Source organism: Euprymna scolopes, chromosome 16 (assembly GCF_053919585.1).
Source record: "Euprymna scolopes isolate OS-2025 chromosome 16, ASM5391958v1, whole genome shotgun sequence".
NCBI classification, from domain to species: Eukaryota; Metazoa; Mollusca; class Cephalopoda; order Sepiida; family Sepiolidae; genus Euprymna; species Euprymna scolopes.
In genome coordinates this window covers 137,982,113-138,003,386 of record NC_136497.1, presented here as the reverse complement: position 1 = coordinate 138,003,386, position 21,274 = coordinate 137,982,113, and the positions used below count along the sequence as shown (strand labels likewise).

Genomic DNA, 21,274 nt, shown 5'->3' with positions numbered 1-21,274 from the left:
AGAAAAAAAAAAAAAGAGAATTTCTGAAAGAAAATTTAAACAGCAAACCAAGCGCCACCAATTCAAAAATGCGTACAAAACTGACATGCAACAAGAATATTGGATCACAAAAATAATGTTTCAAAGTCAGTAGAATTATTTTTTGAAGAGAAAGTCAATTAGAGGAAAATTGTAATTTAAAGTAATGGAAATTTCTCATATAAAAAATGGAAACTGTGAATCAAAATTTTTTTGTAAAAGTTAATAGCTTTTTTTTTTTTGTTTTTGACTCCCTAAAAGAGTTAGAAATCAGATTCATTTTTCAGGTGATTCCTCCAACTCAAAGGTAAAGTTGTGGCCAAAGGAATAAAGCATGCAAGAGTGAGATTTTTTAAAGTGGCTTCCTCCATGACCAACTAGCCATGATTCCTCATATCTGATTTATATGCAGAAAGCATTTTTTGTTGTTGTTTAACGTTTTTTTTAAAGGAAAAAAAGAAAAAAGAAAAAAAAAGAAAAAAATTCATAAAAAAGAAAAAGAAAAGAAAAGTACATTACATGACTTTGGAAATTTTTTCCTCCTTTTTTTCTTTCTTATACCGACGCTTAAATACTAAATCCGTTTTATAACAATATTACAAACATAAAAAAAACATATGAGGGGCGTTCCAAAAGTAACACCTTCTATTTTTTTTATTCTGCCGAATGGATTAGTGAAAATTGAAGATTGCATTATTATGACGAAAGAACTTATGCATTCATAACCTAAAAGTTTCATCTCTCTATTGCAGATACTGACGGTGTGAGACTGAGAAAACGACATGTGTGAGAAACAGAGATGCGTAATTCAATTCCTGACAAAAGTGAATTGAGAATAGTCGTGATTATGTAAAAACATTTTTTTTTTAAATACAATTCAGGAGCACAAAACATTGCTCGCTTTAATGGCAACATTCCCATTTTCGTAGCTCTTCAATTCTTTTGAGTTAAAAAAAAAAATAGGAGGCTTTAGTTTTGGAACGACCCTCACATTTTTTAGACAATAAATAACTTCAATATCGTGTTTGGATGGATATCAACAAGTTTATGATGTATTTGATAAATGCTATCAAACTTTTTTTTTTTCTTACTACAAATAAGTTCTAAGAACTTTTTTTTTTTTTCAATATTAAAAAAAAAAGAAGTTATGTCAACTTACTCAAAATTTGAGCAAATATTTTTATCACAAGAATTAGTGTGAATTTAATAGAGTTTGGTTTAAATATTTTTTCGTTTAATTTTTATAAAAGATAATAAAAGGGCGGATTGTGACAAATTGATTTTAAAAATAGTATGTCGTACGATGAAATAGAAGAACAAAGAAAAGTCTGTAGATAAATAAAAGCTGTTTAATCGGCATGTTTTTCACATTGAAATTATGCGGAATAACGTATAATCAACTTGTCACATGATTTTGAATAAAAGGTTCTTGTCCAGAATTATCCCTATAATGAAAAAAAAAAAAAAAAAAAAGAAAAGAAAGAAAGAAACATCTGCACTATGTATATAGCTCCTATTTACAATGTCTCCCCACGGGACAGAGTTAGACACCAGGGCCGTTTTTTAATGTGGAGAAAAGGAACAAAAATAAAAATTGTCTCAGTCGTGAAGGATTTCTCGTCCGCTGACAGAGAACAATAAATTGAAGTGTAGATCTGAAGAACAGATACTACACTTTGATCTTTACCCGAAGGAGCTGTGAGAAAACGAAATTATATTCCAAAAATCACCTAAATTGATCAAATAGTTTTTTTTATTTTAAACGAGAGGGGGGGGGGAGATGGCCTCGCTGGGTTATAAAATGCATTTAAATATATTTTAATTCATACAGATTTCGTATTTAATATTACAAAGCCAATTCTCTATTGAATATTATATTGTACCTCATATGTAAGTACTGATTAAAAAAAAAAAAAAAAAAAAAAAATGAATTAGGTGCCATCAGCTAGAATCCAAACCAAAACATTTAGCACTTCAGCCGCATTTTCTACCAGTGTAGCTATTGAGAGATAGGTAAGAAAGATTTAATATTAAACGACTTGAAGAAATGAATTGGATTTGGGCATGCATAGAAAGAAGTACAAATATTTCCGCAAGTTAAAATGAAGAGTTTGCATTTCAACTTGCTAACATATTTCTGTATGCATTACTAAATCCATCCAAACAAAGATTTTACTCATTATAAACCATCGTTGGTGCATGATTACCATTTCAATGTTATGTGACTAGTAGTTTAACAGTTTATCGGTTAAATATTTTCACACAGATGCATCTCCTGTTTTTTTTATATAGATAACAAAAATCAAATTTTATGAGTAACAGAAGAGTGGCCGTCTTCTCCAACATTTTAAAAACAATCTATACAAAACAAAAGGTGATAACTCAATAATTCAAACTTGCGAGATTTATGTTGCAATCCATACAAATTAATGTCTTAAAAATGATTTTCTTTATAAAACATAAAACTATTTGATCAATTTATATGATATTTGGAATATGATATTTTTGTTTCTTCATAGGTTAAAAATTTTTTTTTTTTGGAATGTAGGGGAATTCTGAACAAGAACCCAAAAAGAATATAATCAAATTCTGTATGAAAGAAAAGCAGTTTAAAATAAAAATTTCAGGGAGGGAAAAAAAAAAAAAAAAAAAAAAAATTAAAATTAAGATTTAAAAAATTTTTATTCATTTTTTTTTTTTTTTTTAAGGAGTTTTAGACTTCTTTTCTAATTCCAAGCGAAAATATGGCCATAAAGAGAAAGTAATTTTAAATATCTTGAAAAACAATAGAAATACAGTCGAAATGTCTTCATAAAAAAAACAACCTTCTGTAAATGGATAAGATTTTGTGTTTTGTATCGTCGACATTTTAAACCCTTTCTTTTTTTGGTTCTTGTCTAGAATTTGCTTTACATTAAAAAACAAAAATAAAGAAAAAATGCAGGACGTACATATTCATGAAAAAAAAAAAAAAAATCATATTCCAAAATTTACATAAATTCACCAAGTGGTTTTATTTTAAGAATTTCCAATTTAATAAGTTTCTAAAGAGTACTTTGCTATTTGGAAAAAAGAAAAAAAAAATCTAAAAAGCAAAATAACTCAAAAATAACCAATCCTTACTAGATTTATGTTGTAATGCCTACGAATTCCCATTAGTCGCTTATAAATGATTTCCTTCATAAAAATAAAACTACTTAATTTATGTGATTTTTGGAATATGATATTTTGTTTCATCACCGGTACAGACATCATACAAATTTTTTTCTCTCTTTTTTTTTTTTTAAATGAAGGTGAAATTCTAGCCAAGAACCCTGTCTTTCTATTCTGATGTTGGAGAGGAGATCAGAAGAAATACTTACTGGTCAAGTGTCTTTTCTTTATGGCTATTATTCAAATGTAAATCCTCCTGAAAGAGATTTTAAAAAAAGATAAAAAAATGAATATAATAAAAAAAAAAAAAAAAATTGCTTGTGTGTGCTTTGCTTCTTTTTTAATGAGTAAATTAAGGAGCAGAGTAGAAACTCTGAGTCTACTTTCGCCAGCCTTGTAACTCACTTCCCTTATTTTGTCCTATGAACGAAGTTTCTTGATAAAGAGGAAAGAATTGCTGTTTTCAGAGTCAACCCATATAACATTTATCGCTAGCTAGGTTTTGACCTTTAAGTATTATCTTTTTTTTCTTCTTTTTAGTTCCTTACATCCCTTTTCTGAAGGGATTTCCATAAATAAAAAAATAAAAATTGATGCTTCTTTGTTATTAAAGGGAAATTCGAAAGTCGAAATATTGAATTTCAAACAAAACCAATGGTTAATTTATTGCGGACTATTATTCTCATCTTTTATTAGTTATTGTTTCACAACGTTTCGCCCAACTATTTCTCTGGCCTTCGTCAGGTGGTAATCGCGACGGATGGGAACTTCGAATCTCCTAACTGTATTCCCAGCAAACATCACCTGATGAAGGCCAGAGACATTGTTGGCCAAAATGTCATGAAACAACAACTTATAAAAGATGAGTATAATAGTCCGGCATAAATAAATTAATATAAACAATACTCATCTCAATAATGAATTCCAATTAAAAAATAATATATAAAAACCAATGGTATCTACTTTTTCTTCCCCATTTAGATCTAACCACCAAGATTGGCATACTTGTTTTTAGTATGAAACAAATTAGAAAACAGTGGGCAGTCTATTATTTAGAAAAGGGTTAGGAGGGTCTTTCTAACCAAATTTTTTTATTCTTTGTCCCCCCCCCTCCACACACACACACTCCACGCTAATGAAACGATTGTATACAAACAACTTTATTTTCATTAATTTTTTTTTTTAATTATTTGGGAAATATAAGTAGGAGGAAAATGTGGTATTCTGGTGATTGATGATTTATGCCTCATGAATGTGTTTGGTTTTTGTTTGTGTTACAATTTTCAATAACAGTTTCAAACATACGCGTCATAATTTCATCCATTTCACTTCGGCTGAATTTTTTTCACTTGTAAATATTTTGACGTTCCTCGAGGAAAACTAATTTTTGTTACTTTTTTTTTTTTTTTTTTTAATTTTAGATTTTCTTTTGTTTTCTGATTACTCAAGTTTATTTCAGTTATGGTTTTAAACATGTAGATTGACAAGAGTCTGCACACGTAATTTTCCTTAGTTTTCAATTAACGATTCTCATCCGACCCGTAATTATAACACGATAACAATTATTGGCTCGCGAGGTGGAATGAGTTGCTGATCCCCGATTTAGAGAAAGTGACTCACTTTTTTCTACATCACTATCTAATTTACATAGTGTCTGTACACACCAGAAACACACATGTAAATTAGATGGCAAAATAATAAATATCTTGACTTTTATATTATCCGTATGGATTTTGAAGGTAGGAACAAAGTATTTATACTTTAAGAGTGTAGATATACTGACATCCACTGAAATAATTTTTGATAATTTCATCCTTATTATTTTGAGGGAATGCTTTGAGATGAGGCTTCATTATTTGTGTATTCATTCTTTTGAGGACTGTTAAAAAATTAAAAAATAAATAAAAATATATAATACCATTCAGTACAGACCCGATCATGGAAGACCAGCTAAGATCTAAAAATCCAACCTTGATTGCTCTTTGGGGCCCATAGGCATTAAGTCTCTACAGTTCCAGGTGAGTATTGTTTGAAGATAGCAGTTTTAATCCTACCCAAGCAGGCTAGAGGATTAGTTGGCCAAAACGTGGTGAGACAACAACAACTATGGAAGGCAGTAATTACTGGTGATACAGTTACGAGACTTAGTATTCCTATCTCGTCGCGGTAAATCACTTGAAGAAGGCCAGAGGATGATTTGGCTGAAATATGGTGAAACGTCAACAACTATGAAGATGAGGATTCCATGAACAAAGCTTCTTTCTGAGAACTGCACATCTGTGGAACTGTCTTCCGTTTAACCTGCTTTCCAGCTGACTACAATATGGCCATCTTCAAGTCTAATGTAAACAAGTTCTTGATGAGCCGTTGCCCTTAAGTAATCCAATTTACCAAATTTACACTTCTAACGATTACTATGATATTGTCCATTTGAATATGGTACTCTTTAACCCTTATCCTCGAGTGGCCTCTGGGCCTTGATGAGTAGGGATTCCTTTGCAAAAAAAAACAAAAACAAAAAGAAAAAACAAAAAAAACAGAATGAATACATAAATCTCATGTTTATCTATAATACTGGTCAACAACAAATTTGTTATCTGCATTTTTTTTCAGATGATTTTGGATGAATTTGATGCGCTGAATCAAAAATCACATTGGTTTTGCACGATGAGGTCAAGTTTTTGAAATATGGCCACATGTTGTTGGTTTTTACATTTTTCTACACATGTACATATGTATGGAGCATTTAAAAAGCAACTGGTTGGGGTAAAATGCCATGTTGAGTTTGACAAGCTACATCTGAAGGTCAGAGGTTACATTGGTTAAAATGTTGGCCAAAAAACACTCAAGATGAGAATAGTAGTCTGAAGAATTCACATAGTACCAATAACCAATCCTCATCTCAAAAATTCAAAAATGTCTCATCACTATTCTGAATTCTGAATATTAATTCATGGCAACATATTTTTATATTCATATAATCTTGCTTTTATGGCAACAAACAACAGTTGCTTTCGGCTTTTTTCTTCGCAGAAGGAAACAGTTCAGGAGAGAATGGTTGAATTTAATTAGGCATTTATTAGGTAGAAGTTTAAGTAATTATAAAAAAGAAAAAACAGCTGTTTCTGTATCATTTAATGAATAAGTGGAAAATGGAGTCTGCTCCTCCCATCCCACCCTTTCACCAAAGATAATTCAACACTTTCTTATACAAGAAAAAAATAGCTGAAAAGTAAATAAAAAAAAAATGTATTTGCATTATTTTGTATTTTTGGACTACGGTTTTCATCTTGAGTGTCCACAAGGACCCGCGGCGCAGTGGTTGGAATACTTCAATTATAAAATGATGTTCTCCTGAAGGTTGAAAGTTCAATTCTCAGTGTGAGTGACCGAAAAATATAATTGCGAATTATTTAGGACTTCTATCAAGTCATGGCTGACAGAACAAGTGCATGCTAATTTCCTGAAGTAAATATTGAATTCCATTCGAAATTCTGTGCTAATTCCCGAGCTTGACAAAATACACTTGAAGAAGGTTGGAGGTTACATCGACCGAAACGTTGATAAAAATGACACTCAAGATGAGAACAGTAGTCCAAAAATTCTAAATATGAATAACCAATCCTCATCTCAAAAATTCCGAAGTGTAAAAAAAATTTTCATTAATTGTTCGCATGGCATTTTCTCAACAATTGGCAACTGTTTATCATACGATGAAAAAGAGATTAAAGTTTTGGCACAATTTCCATAGCAGATGAAAAAATTAACCTCACGAATCTCTTAGGAAATTAAGTTTTTCATTAAGAGAAGATTAAGCATTTTTGGTTCTTGTCCAAAACTCCCCCTATATTAAAAACGAAAATAAACAAAAATTTGTATGATGCACATACCCCAAAATAAAAATATCATATTCCAAAAATCTTGTACATTGATCAAGTCGTTTTATTTTTAACCCTCTGGGGCCTGAACATATTAATACTTATTAATGCATATTAATAAAAATTCTGAAATTTGAAATTATAGATTTTATTGGATCAAGAATCATGAATCTGAACAAAAAAAAATGAATTCCTTAAAAAACTTGAAAGTTATGAAATCTGCCATATCTGTCCCTTTGGGCTCTAATCTTCCTGGTTAGGATTGTGTCATATATGGCACGGACAGACCTAGAGGGTTAAATAAGAACATCAAATTTTACAAATAAACAAAAATGGACTCTCGTGTTGCCATTTTTGGTTGGCTGTTTTTGTTTTACGACATATCAACCCTTTTCAGGTTATTTAATGCCGAATCCAAAGATTTTGAAGAAAAATTTTTAATAGAATATATTTGTTGTTTTCAAGTCTGCTTCTATCTAACCCATAATTGAGACCCTAACAGGTACTACCACTCTGGGTCAGAGTGGACCTGGGAGCAATGGATATTAAAGGGTGGCTCCACACTCCCCAAAGCCTGCAAGCTGGGGCCTCACCACTGGATATAGTTTAAGGTCATATCCAGGACCAAGAAACAAAGGCAGACAACTCAACAATAATTCAACCTGCAAGATCAACCTTGTAATGAGTACGATTACCTATTAATCCCTTAAAATTATTTTCTTTCTTAAAAAGTGTCCAAGGAGTGATTGTCTCAGCTACCATTTTGAAAAACTTTTTTAAAGGGAAATAGCTCAAACTTGCGAGATTTGTTGTAATGCCTACAAATTCTCATTAATCACTTAAAAATTATTTTCTTTATAAAAATTTGGAATATGATATTTTCGTTTTATCATGGGGACATACATAATTGCTGAATTTATTATTTTTGTTTTTTTTAATGTAGGGAGAATTCTGAAACAATATTTCAGGCTGAGGAGGAAATTACAGAAGTTAATCGCGGAAGAAATATCACTGCCCTTTAAAATTATGCATCATGGAAAAAGTATTTCTTTAGAAACAATGAATTTGTATGTGAATATTCTGCAACATGAAACGTTTATGCTATTTTAATTGATTTAAATTATGAAATAATTAAAAGAAATTGGCGGTTCACACGTTTTGGGGAGACAAAAATATGCCAAATTTTATTAAACAATTTAATTTAATTTTTTTAGATCATCGTCCTTGTTTCTCAACTTTTGTGACAAGGATGGATAATTCGTACAATTTGGTTAGTTAATTTAAAAAAAAAAAAAAAAAAAAAAAAATTCCAATTAAGGAATAATATATATATAAATTTGGTTGGTTGTTTTTGTTTTACGGCATATCAACCCTTTTCAGGTTATTTAATGCCGAATCCAAAGATTTTGAAGAAAAATTTTTTAATAGAATATATTTGTTTTTTTTCAAGTCAGTTTCTATTTAACCCATAGTTGGGACCCTAACAACAGGTACTACCACTCTGGGTCTAAGTGGACCTGGAAGCAATGGCAATTAAAGGGTGGCTGCACACTCCCCAAAGCCCGCAAACTGGGGCCTCACCATCGGATATAGTTTAAGGTCATATCCAGGACCACGTACAATTTGGATTATTAAAACTACTGTTCTTATCTTGGGTCTTATTCACACAACGTTTCGAACGATATAATCTCTGATCTTCTTCAAGCGTATTTTGTCAAACTTGGGGAATCTTTTTGTAGAACTCTGGGATCTACACAGAATTTTTAACGCCACTGAGATAACATGCTCTTGTTGTATCAACTATGACTGGGTAGAAGTCCTAAGTAATTGAGTGTCGTCTGCAACGAGGATTGAACCTTTAATCTCCAAAAAAGTGTAACTTATATTAAATAGTATTAAGCCACCTCTCGTAAAAATACATTTTTGTTTTTATATATACGAGGAATAAAAAATAAAACTTAGAACTCATTCGGAGTGCTACGGAAAACACCAAATAAAATTAAGGATGCCTCCAGAGCATTACAAAAAAAAAAAAAAATGCTGACTCATTCCCTAATACAGGATGGAACGATAAAACTGTTGTTATAGAAAAGACGACATGATTCCATTTCCGTTTGATGAAAACCGGTTTTCCTTTTTTGTTGCAGATCATCTACTAGTTGGCCAGTTGTGTACAAATCCCAAGAGCAATAGGATCCTTCTATCATGTCTGAAAGTGACACAATGTTCAACGAGTGAGATCAGAGATGCGCCGCTGTACAACTCATGCTCTCTACCGATCTAAGTTATAACAACAGGACCATTGCCAGCACCCTCAAAATGCATCACTGGATTGCCACGAATAACAGGGACGTGCCCAGGGTGATGAAAACAAAGTTTCCGGCCATGGTTATGGTCTTTCGCATGATTCAAGTGAGGGCCACATCATGCCACCTCACATCTTTGAAGTTGACTTAAAAGTCAACACTAAAGTGCACCTGAATGTGCAGAAGTGTCTGGTGATCCCTTGATGCAATCAAGTGGCCACTGGCAGACCCTAGGTGTGGTAGTAGGACTCAGCGCCGGCCCATAAGTTCAAAGAGACCTAGGCTTGGCTTCAGAAGAAGTGCTATGAGTTTGTACCCTTTTCTCACTGCCCCCCTCTCCCCCCGATCTGAACCCACTGGACTACTTTGTTTGGTTATATGTTGAGGACATCACCAACATGAACTCCCACAACACAAAAGCCAGCCTGATCACCACCATCTGCCGAATATTTGCTGAGCTCCCGCCAGTGCTTGTGGAAAAGGCATGCTCCCAGTTCTGGACCCATATCAAGGCGGTGATTGAGGCTGAAGGCACCTACATTGAATAGATAGCAGCCCTACTACATAATCAAGTTACCTGAATTGATTTTTTCAATAAAATTTAAAAAATAAAGCTGTAGTGTTGTTTTCTTTAGGGCGACATTTTTATCATTCCACCCTGTACATGATAACATTAAAAATTGTGTTTAATTCTTGATAACATTAAATGATACAAATGGCTATTTGACCCTTTCCCTCAAAAGACTGAATTTTTTTTTTCTAAATTTCAGATATTTTCCTGGGTTATGCTGATTAAAAAAAATACCAACTTTGTAGGAGTTTGTTGTGTTTTTAGTTTTATCCGGACATACAAACACACACAGACAATTGCCATTTATATACAAGATTCTCTTCCGTATTTTTATTACAAAACCAAAAATTGTGATCAATGTTTATATTATTCAAATAGTGACAACCACATCATGTTTGTATATTGTTTGTGTGTAAAAACTATGGAAACACTAAAAAAATAAAAACATAACTACAGCATTATTTGGAGGTTTACTATAAATGCTTTCTGCATGTAAACATAAAAAATAGTGAGCATTTTGTGCTGCCGTAGTTTAATAAACAGATAACATAATTACACCTGTAAAAACGTACAATGTAATTTAAAAGTTTAGCACTTGTGCATTAGTTCCACGGAACAATTTATTTTTATTTTTAAGAACAGGGGGAGATAATGCAGTACAAAAAGCAAAAGGATTATATTTTATTTGTTATAGAAATTTCAGAATTTTAGTGATTTTGTAATAAAAATTTAAATTTGGTAAAAAAAAAAAAAAAAAAAAAATTCTAAAATTTTCTGAACAAATAAAAAGTATTTAGTTCTCCCCCACTTCAGGAACTTCGACATCAGGGTCGGAAAGTAGGATTGAGAAGTCAGCGCAATAGAGGAGGGGCAATCTGATCTGCAAAAAGTGCCCAGGTAGCCCCGTCGGCATTCCCCTGGTGAGGCACTTCAGTTGATTAGCAGTAAACTAACCCTTTCTCAAAGAGAGAAGGCAAGGCCTGAGAGGGTAAACCTCCTAGAACTGCACAGAACTAAACTCCCCCCACAAAATCAACAGGAACCGGATCATTACAAGAATGATTTCTCTGTCGATTTTGGAAGCTCAGGATTACAAACACTAGCTGTATTTTCGTAACTATAATCTTTTTACTTTTTTTATAATACATGCTCTCTCGAAAATTGCATTGTCTTCCCCTGTTCTTCAATCTTCAAAACGAAAAAAAAAAAGTTGTTCTGCGACAGTGATGCACAAATGTCCAAACATTTATCGGGCAAAAATACTAGTTATTGTACTTTAACATCATCACATAAAGTTTTACTAAGTTTATGTAAAATTTATACAAGAAGAAATTGAAGTTTATGGAAGGCAAAACAAAACAAAGGCTCAAACTGACACAAGACATTATGGTGGAATCCGCTATGAAGTTTTACGTTTTTATTGATCCAATTTGTGTCTATCCGTTACACCTTTGCATTGTTCTGCCTTCCATAAACTTCACTATTTTTTTTTTATATATACACATTAAACAATGCTTTAAGCAAACTACTTTAACCTATTTTCCCTGTTATATATTTGCTGTACAAAAATACATTGAATTTTATGGCTGGTGTAAAAGATTTTGCTATTTAATTTTTCGTTAATCAAATTTTCTAAACATGGGGAAAAATAACAATCCATATTTTTTAAGAGATAAGGCATGGGGTTATATAATTTTTTTTTTGTTTGTTTTAGCATCAAAACTCAATTTTTTTTATTCAACACATTTGTTCTTTTTATTATCTTAAAAAAAAAAAAAAAATGAAAACAGAAATAAGAAACAACAAAAAAAAAAAATGAAAACAGAAATAAGAAACAAAAAAAAAAAAAAATGAAAACAGAAATAAGAAACAAAAAAAAAAAAATGAATTTGTGACGTATATACCATGTAGTGAAAAATATCGGCGAAAAAAAAAACAAAAAAAACACTCCATCGTCATACATATAGTAAAAAAAAATAAAATTAATATAAAACGCAATAGTTACTAATGAAAAAAATAGGAGACATCCTACGTTGTGTAACATGGTTAAACCTATCGATTCTTGATGTTCTAGAATCAGAAAGAGGAAAAGGAAAACTGTCTCAAAGTGGGGGGGGGGGAGAGATGCAGTTTCTAGAAAGTTCTTTTGTTCTTCCTGTTTTTGTTCCGTTTATTGATTTCTACTACTTTCGATCACAAAATAAATAGGTGAGAGGAGGGTGAGGGGGTCAATGTTTTACGGTCTTTTGTCAGTAAGACTTTGTGATGCAAGATAATACTGTTGCGTCTGGCATGAAACCAATCAACGAACTTCAAGATATATCCGTGTTCACAAACAACCAAAAACATACCATTAGGAATTATCCATTCAATCTGGTGCTAAGCCATCAAAATGCTATGTCAAAATCAAACATGACAGACGAATGGATGGATAGACCAAGCCTCTTATACAGATACGTGAATACAATATATATATATATATATATATATATATATATATATATATATATATATATATATATATGTAAAAGCAAAGCAGGTTCCTTCAATCTTGGACAAACTATGGATACCCACGAAGGATTGCTTGTGCATGAATTTTTTTTGTGGCAGGGGATGCGCAATCTCCAACCACATCTCTCTTGAGGCGACATTGTTAAATACCTGTGGCAAGTGAAGTACAGGACGACTGGAAACAAATGCCGAGATAAGCGGAGAGGACATACAGTGCCTAGAATTCCCAAATGGTCACCCATCTGATACTAACCAGGTTCAACGTTGCTTAACTTAGATGATCTGATGAGAACTGGTGTGTCAACGCGATTATATATATATATATATATATATATATATATATATATATATATATATATACTAGCAAAAGTATCAGTCGTTGACTGGGTTCAAAAACAGCCTACAGAAAATGGACTCTGATTTATGAAAGTATGATAGGTTATGAAAAGGAAGGGTTGTAAATTTGGGTTGAATTTGGGGGTATCAAAACCAAAGCAAAATATCATGAAAGTAAAAATAAAATAGATAAATCATATAATTTATTATACCATACCTGTTCACACTGAAACACTTATCACAATATTCTGTGGATCTATATTAAAAAACCTTGTTAAACTTTGTGACATTTTTCACTTCTATGGCAGTCAAGTGCGAACGAACACCCCATAATTTTATTATACCATATTTCTTCAAACTGAAACATAATTATCAAAGTATACTTACGCAGATAGATATGAAAAGTCTTTATTAAAGTTTGTGCCTATTTCCATTCTATGGAGGCCAGGCACGAACGCAGACCCCACAATTTTATTATACCATCCCTATTTAAGTTAAAATATACTTATCAAAGTATTCTTATGTACATCTATATCAAAAACACTTGTAAACGTTTTTTTTTTAATTTTAAATTTTTTATTTCCATGCTTTGCGGACCAGGTGCGAACGCAGACCCCCACAATTTTAATGAACCACCGTTCTGCCAGATCAAACATACCCATTCCTGTGCCTCGATACATCTTCCATCATTATATGTAATCAGTTTTTTAAAATAGTCAACCATATAGGAGCCTATTCATGACCAGACACACACAGACATTCAGCTTTATATTATCTGTATTCCTATAAATTCGTTTTTCTTTTGGGTGTATTGATATTCATATTAAAAACCCCCTTTTCTACTTATTTAAAAAGAAAATACAATTTTCTTATATATGGGTTGTGGAATTGCATCCATCTGCAAAAGATCTAGCTAATTTGCATATTCTTTTAAACATTCATTTTAATTAATTTCCTATTAGTTTTTTTCGGTTTTCTTATGGGGTGATCATCTTTATTTAACTATTACGTGTAATTATATTCATGCAGATATTCTACATGATTTATACTTACGTAATATTTGCGTAAAACGTTTACAGGAAACACAAAATTGTTTCCATATATATTTATATATACGTATATATTTTTGTTGCACAGATTTTGCCTACCAAACTCCTCCTAGAGTTTTTGGTCTACGGACATAAAATTTCATATATAAGGTGTTTGAATCCATGCAAAACTTTATATTTGGGTTTTAGCCTGGAAAAATCCGTGCAAAAGTGTGAAAATTAAAAAAAAATGAAATTTGCCAGGTGAAGGTCGAATGCCGCCATTACGAATGCATAATGTAGTTAATATTGGTTCATGTTTTAATTTTTAGCCTTGCAGTAAACATGTTTTCATAGCCCAGTCATTTATGGCAGAGGCAAAATAAATCGTGAGCTGAACGTTTTGGTTTCGATTCTCAATGGGGGCGCATGAGTCTTTTTTTTTTTTTTTTAATCATTATTATATATTGCATCCAATCTATCTATCTATCTACATCTATAAAAGTGTAAATGTCTGTCTGTCTTTTCTCTATGGTAATTAAGGAAGACTATTATACAGAAATACATTACTTTACATATTCACACTTTTTAATATATACATATGCACATAACCTTATGGACAGTATATAGGGCCCGAGCAAAGCCGGGCGGAACTGCTAGTAATAAATAAAGGTTTATCTCAACAATGTGTTCTTATTAGTCAATTTTCCTAAATAGTATCGATGTGAAAATTTTAAAAATAAAAAATGACATACCTCGTCTGTTTGCTTGTGTGTTTTCGAAGTTAAGAGAAGTTTAGATGTAGGTTCCTTGGTCATGGATCTTACTTACTAACTTGATTCGAGCCCAAAACAATAAATGTTCAGGGCTCATAATAAGGGTCGAAATTTAAAACAATTGGCCGTTTTCTTTTTTTACTCAACATACACCTCCAAACCCCCGGGCAACGCCGGGCACCCATGCTAGTATATATATATATATATATATATATGGAGTTAAAGGGAGAGAATAAAATCAATTCTTTAGGAGGAGACTTATCGGGATAATACAAAGCCCAGCAAAAATGTATTGGAGCTTATATAGAAATAAATAAAGAAAAATAAAGGTATAAAAACTATATACTAACATGTATAGATTTATTCATTTATTCAATAAAGGTATACATCAATTATGGATGTTGAGTAAGTGATACATCACAGAGATCATTATAGTTCCCCCAGCCTCAATAATTAATTTTGCTCCTAATGTAAGTATTGCCATTAACTATTATGTTATTTAGCATCTTCTCCACTCTACTGATGAAAAGCATTAGGCTTTGAGATACCATGGTATAAAGTGTCCTCACTTACCCACCCCACCACCCCTAATTGATGTATACCCTTATTAAATACCTTCAGTTTCATTCTATATATATATATATATATATATATATATATATATATATATATATATATACTAGCATTTCAGCCCGGGTGTTTGTAGGTGTATGTTGAGCACAAAAAAAAAAAGCTGTCAATTTTTAAAAATTTGACCCCTATTATGACCCCTTAACATTTATTTTTGGGGGGGGGCTCAAATTCAGTTATTAAGTTAGATATATGTCCAAGGAACCTATATATAAAATTTCAAGTTTTTAGACCCAAAATTGTCCGAGGAGTTTGGTAGAGTTCTCAAAGGTCAAATCGTTGAACTTTGACCCCTTAACAACCAAATTTCTGGCCGAAAACCGATCAAAGATTTTCCCAAATCTCAGTACCCTGTATATCAAATTTCGAGTCTGTAGACTTAAAATTGACAGAGTTATTGCGTAGGGGAATGTACACAGACACGTTCACTTTTATAGATATATAGATACACACACACACACACACACACACACACACACACACACACACACACACACATATTAGCAGAAGACCCGACGTTGCCAGGGATTGAATAATGATCAACGAATGTTTCACAAGCCTATATTATTCATTGTCATCAAAATCAGTGAAATTGTCCACCTTTCAATCAAATCGATTGCTTGCTTGTTCTAGTTGGGAACCCACTGTGGTGCACCAGGAGCATGTCTCCCCACAGTGGCTTAGTCCATAATACATTCTAGTGTACATTGCACTGCAGAGAACCTACTGTTGATTTTATAAAAAATTTATATATATAATGGCTTGCATTAAAGTTTAAAATGCAAAAGTCAAGTACCATGCTTTAACTGTGCTCTACGTAGAAGCATTCATTTCAAATGCGCCTCTATCATATCAAAGAACGTACTGATGATTTTATATGCCTGGCCTTTCTACTTGTATGGTGATAATGGCTTGAATCTAAGTTTAAAATGCAAAAGTCAAGTATCATGGTGCAATTGTGCTTTAAACAGAACCATCCGTATCGAAGTGCCACTGTTATATCAAAGAACCTACTATTGATTTTCTGAGCTTGTATGCTTATAAAAATTCTCAAATGCAGTTGTGAAGTTGGGCTGTGTAGGTTGGTTGGTTGTTTTTGTTTTACGGCATATCAACCCTTTTCGGGTTATTTAATGCCGAATCTAAAGATTTTGAAGAAAATTTTTTTTAATAGAATATATTTGTTGTTTTCACGTCGGTTTCTATTTAACCCATAGTTGGGACCCTAACAGGTACTACCACTCCGGGTCAGAGTGGACCTGGGAGCAATGGTAATTAAAGGGTGGCTACACACTCCCCAAAGCCCACAAGCTGGGGCCTCACCACTGGATATAGTTTGAGGTCATATCCAGGACCTGGGCTGCGTAAGATGTTAACTTTGGTCAAAATAGCCTGTTCCTTCTTTCTATCAGATTATTTCGATCATCAATACTTATCAAAGACATTCCGACACAAAACCTATCTAAGAACACTGCCAGACACAAAGTACCTTTGTGTGAAATTTCATAAAAAAATTGACCCAGGCATTTTCGAGAGGGAGCAAACTCATACACAAAGTTCCTTTTATATAATAGTAGATATGAGAGAAAAGTTGTTTGCTTGAAGCATTGCTGGCAAATAAATGTGGAAGAGTGTAGGAAGGCTATAGCAATGCAGGGAACCAACTGTTAAAATCATGTGACGTATGGATAAAAATGGACAAACGAAAGAGAGTCTTGTAGAGTTTGTTTTTTTATATTTTCATATATCCATTTATTTTCCAGATCAATCACAAACCAATAAAATTGATTTATTGTTTGAGATAACGAAGGTAGTGAAAGTCTTTGATATTTCAAAAACATAATCTTTTTCAAAAAGAAAGGGACTAAAAATAAAAAATAATAAAAAAAAAAGGAAAATATCATATCATCAAAGACATTCTGATACAAAACCTATCTTAGAACACTGCCAGGCACATAAAGCATCTTTGTGTGAAATTTCATAAAAATCAGCCCAGCCATTTTCGAGTCCATAGGGAACTTACTAACACAAAGTTTCTTATATATATAATTTCGCAAAAATCAAGACAAAATATAAAATAAGAACAGCATATTGTGTATTTTCTTATGTGTTACAATTATGTGTATATATATATATATTGACATATATAGGGTGACCCCCCTCCCCCAAAAAACGGGCCCCAACTCTAATTAGGCCCCGTTACTTAGTGTTTTGTCAGAATGAAATGAAACTTTGGTCATAACTAGTTTATTATATTCAAAACATCACATCAAAACACTAGGGTCTTTAGCCTTTTTTTCTCCGTTCTACAGCATATTTTCTAGATATACTTTCTATGTTTTTTGTTTTTTTTGGTCACCCTGTATATATATATTATATATATAAAAAGAACGTTGTGTGTGCGAGAGCGTGTCTATATGAACTTTTAAGGGACATAAAATGAGGAAAATCTCTTTCGAAATAATAAGTTTTATAATGCATTTAACTAAAAAAAAAAAAAAATTCTTTTCAAAAGTGCTCAATATATATGTAGAGCTTTTATAAGTAAAATTATTAAACCTCTAACAAGACGGTTAACATTGTGTAACGTAGATCGAGCCACGTCTGATCTTTTATGTTGATAAAATTTTACTTATATGAAAGGGAGAGGGGAAAATCGATGCTCAAATTGGTTGAAAAGTTGAAGGAAATATGTTGTAAGAATTTCATAAGAATCCCCAGTTTTACTGTCTAAGCGGAACTTGTCTTATGGCATTTTATCAACCTAAAAATGTTATCTAATGCTGAAGCACACGAAATAAATGGTTAATGCAACCCAGAAATCAATGGGCGACCCAATGGGTTAATTATTATTATTATTATTTTAATTCTTGAGAATCGGCACAGAAACAACAATTGTTCTACATAGCTGTAATTTGCAATTAACTCATTAAGTCACACATCTCTTATTAAGTGTCTGTCTATAACTCTCACCCACATTAATTGTATGCTATTTGATCTCTGGTTCTTATCGTACACAGTGTATGTGACCATATCTTCCCTATATCTGCTTAATAATCAAACTAACTATAAAATAGAAGATTAAAAACAAAAAATTATAAATATTAGAATATGACTACAAGTACTAATACTATTTAACCCATATCTGGAGAGTTGTAAAAAAAAATGGAGATAGGAGAGAAAGATAGCAAACAAAAAATAGTTTGGACTTTTGCCGTTTTATTTTATTTTTTTTTTTTTAATTTAACTGGCTTTGCAAACTCACTTTTTCCTGACTCAAACCTATGCCCGATAGGTGACCCAACGGGTCCTCTCAAAAATGTCTTTCTTTCTAGTTTCATAATAATTTAAATAAGGAAACAACCAAAATCTCAGCTGTTGGAAAAAGAATTGGGTCACCTAGAAAATGAGGGCAAATTTACTGATGCCTGAACAAGAAACAATGGATATTCAAGAAAGACATCTCTACTCAAGCTGTCAAACTTAAGTGCAACACAGCAAAAAAAAAAAAAATAAATAAAAATAAAAATATGAAACCATTTGAAACTCACCTACATTAGCCATGTGACATCCGTGGAAATTTCACAGGTACTATTCATACGTCTAGTACGGCATAATCACGTTAACACACAGGTCCCCGCTGGATCGCCAAGTTAAGCAACATTGAACCTGGTCAGTACTAAACGGGTGACCATTTGGGACTTACAGGTGCTCTATGTGCGTCCTGGACAGTGTCGATTCAGGAGAGGTGTGGTTGGTGATTGCGCAACCCTTGCCTCACAATTACATGCGCAGCTGCCCCCTACAGGGGGTATCCTTTGTCTTTCGAGACTGAACGGAGGCATCGATTCATACGCCTTTATAATCTAGAAACATTCACATAAACATTGCCCATGCAATATAAGTGTTCGTTTCAGTTGAGTTTGATAGAAGCGTCTTTTTTTTTTTTTCTTTTTTTTTTTTTTTTGACTTCTTGTCTGCCGACGCAATTAAGAATGCCAAAGTCTTTTTTTCCGCTGACTAACAACAACAACTGTCGAGGCTGAGTCATTATTATGAAAATCTGCTGTCGTGGTCATTTCAGAATTCCAACAAGTCAAATACTACGCCTTACTTCCTTGGCATAAGAAGTTGGTACATATTTTTTTTTTTTTTTTTTAACAGCTACTGAGTTATAATTCATCAAAGGCTAAAGAAGAAGAAGGAAAAAAAAACACTTGTGGATGAGAGTTAATCAGATGATGGATAGATTGACAGTCAAATGATGATTAATACTATGAGAGGATTGAAAACCTCCGCATCACCACCTCTCCAATATCCATGACAAATAACACCATCGTTGAGAATTCTTCTGTCAAACTGCTCGGCTTAACATTCACGGGCGATATGAACTGGAACAAATGCACAGGCTTCTGTAAAGAAGGTGGGTTCTCTCTATCGTGCGAGAAGACTACTCACGCCTGAGCGTATCCTGTACGTCTACAAGGCCACCATTCGCCCATGCATGGAGTATTGCTGTTACATCTGGACTGGTGCATCTACCATTAGTCTCTCCCTCTTGGATATTGTCCAAAAAAGAGTCTTCAATCTAATAGGTACCGCTTTGTCAACTAAGCTCCAACTCCTGTCCCATCGCCGCAATGTTGCATCTTTGTGCCTGTTTTACAAGTATTTTAATGGAATGTGCTTTGTGAACTTGTGCCCCCCTGCTGTACATATCCCAGACAAACCTACTTAGCAACAAAATCATACCCCTTCACTGCTGAGGTCTCTAAATGCCAGAAAGCTTTATACTCTAATTGTTTCTTCCTTCAAACAGCTAGACTCTGGAATTCCCTTCCTGCTACCTGCTTTCCAGACTGTACTAATACACAGAAGTTTAAATGTAATGTAAACAAACATCTTGTTAATTTTTCCTAGGTATGGTCCCAAATAGTAGCCCTTTACGGTCCAAGTGGCGATATGCCTTGTTAGGGGTGAACGTGATGAATAAATAAATAAATAAATAAACACTAACACAAAACAATCCCAAATTCTTTCCCCTTTGTCAGAAATATGATTTATAAAATGATGATTAAAAAAAAATAAAGAAAAATAATCGGGAAGCACAAAATTTCGACATCAAATGAATTCAGTTCATTTGATGTCGCATATGAATATTTATGTTTTGATTCTTGAAGTTGCAGTCAGCATTTAAAAGAAAAACATTCGACGTTATTTCATGCTGAATTCAATCATTGTGCAAAAAAAATTTTACACTTTGAGTTTTTAATATCTCCAAATATTGATTCATAGTGAAAATTCCAATTTGGTTTGATATTTTAATTAGTTCTAAAATATTATCTTATGTTATATAGCACATCAACCCTTTCTGGGTTGCCGAGTTATTTTATGCCAAATTAAGTTATTTTCGTAAAAAATCTACATTTGAAAATTTAAAAAATCGAATAGTTTTATCATTTTTTTAATTAAATGATTAAAATAATAATTTTTTCTTTTCCGTTTCTGAAACTTTTGTTGTCAAACAACTTGTTCATAGAAAACAGTGTTTTCTTTTCTTCTCTTCATTTTGTTGATGGTATTAACCTGACCCTATGTGAAGAAAGAAAAGTACACACACACACACATTGTATATGTATATAAAAATGACAAAAAGCATATATTCCAAATTATTTCAAGATATTGTCCATCTTACCATTTCCATTTATTTCTTTTGGTATGTTAAAATGTTCAATTCTTGACAGCACCTGTTTCGTGACATAGAATCATTCATATAATTATTATTATGTCAATTATTTTAATCTATTCTGCCTTGACTGATCAGAAAAATTGGAACTCATTAAGTTTAAAAGAAAATAAATAGAATATGAGCATGATTACAAAAATGAAAAAATAAATCAGAAGAGTAGTTGCAATTGTGTTTTTTGAGAGTTATGCCATGACAGATAAGATTTAAATTTAAACCACTTCAAGCTATGAATGAATTTGCACATGCGCAAAAGTAATAGAAATACGCCTGCAAGTTGAAATGAACATTTTACATTTTAACTTGCCGACATACTTCTGT

At 32.5% G+C, this 21,274-nt stretch overlaps 1 protein-coding gene across 2 annotated transcripts in view; it reads right to left on the bottom strand.

The window, feature by feature from the left end:
• LOC145296127 (uncharacterized) overlaps positions 1–21,274 on the bottom strand; it is a 169,016-nt gene that overhangs the window by 59,393 nt on the left and 88,349 nt on the right. The window contains exons 1-2 of one of the 2 annotated variants that reach the window (XM_080142280.1): positions 18,759–19,229; positions 3,381–3,427 (exon numbers count right to left, since the gene is read on the bottom strand). Coding sequence is in view for 1 of the 2 variants with exons in the window: in XM_080142279.1 (XP_079998405.1) it covers positions 3,381–3,427 (47 nt within the window). In the remaining variant the exon portion in view is untranslated. Of the gene's footprint in view, positions 1–3,380; positions 3,428–18,758; positions 19,230–21,274 lie in introns of those variants that run through there. The other variant, XM_080142279.1, reaches the window with a different exon arrangement.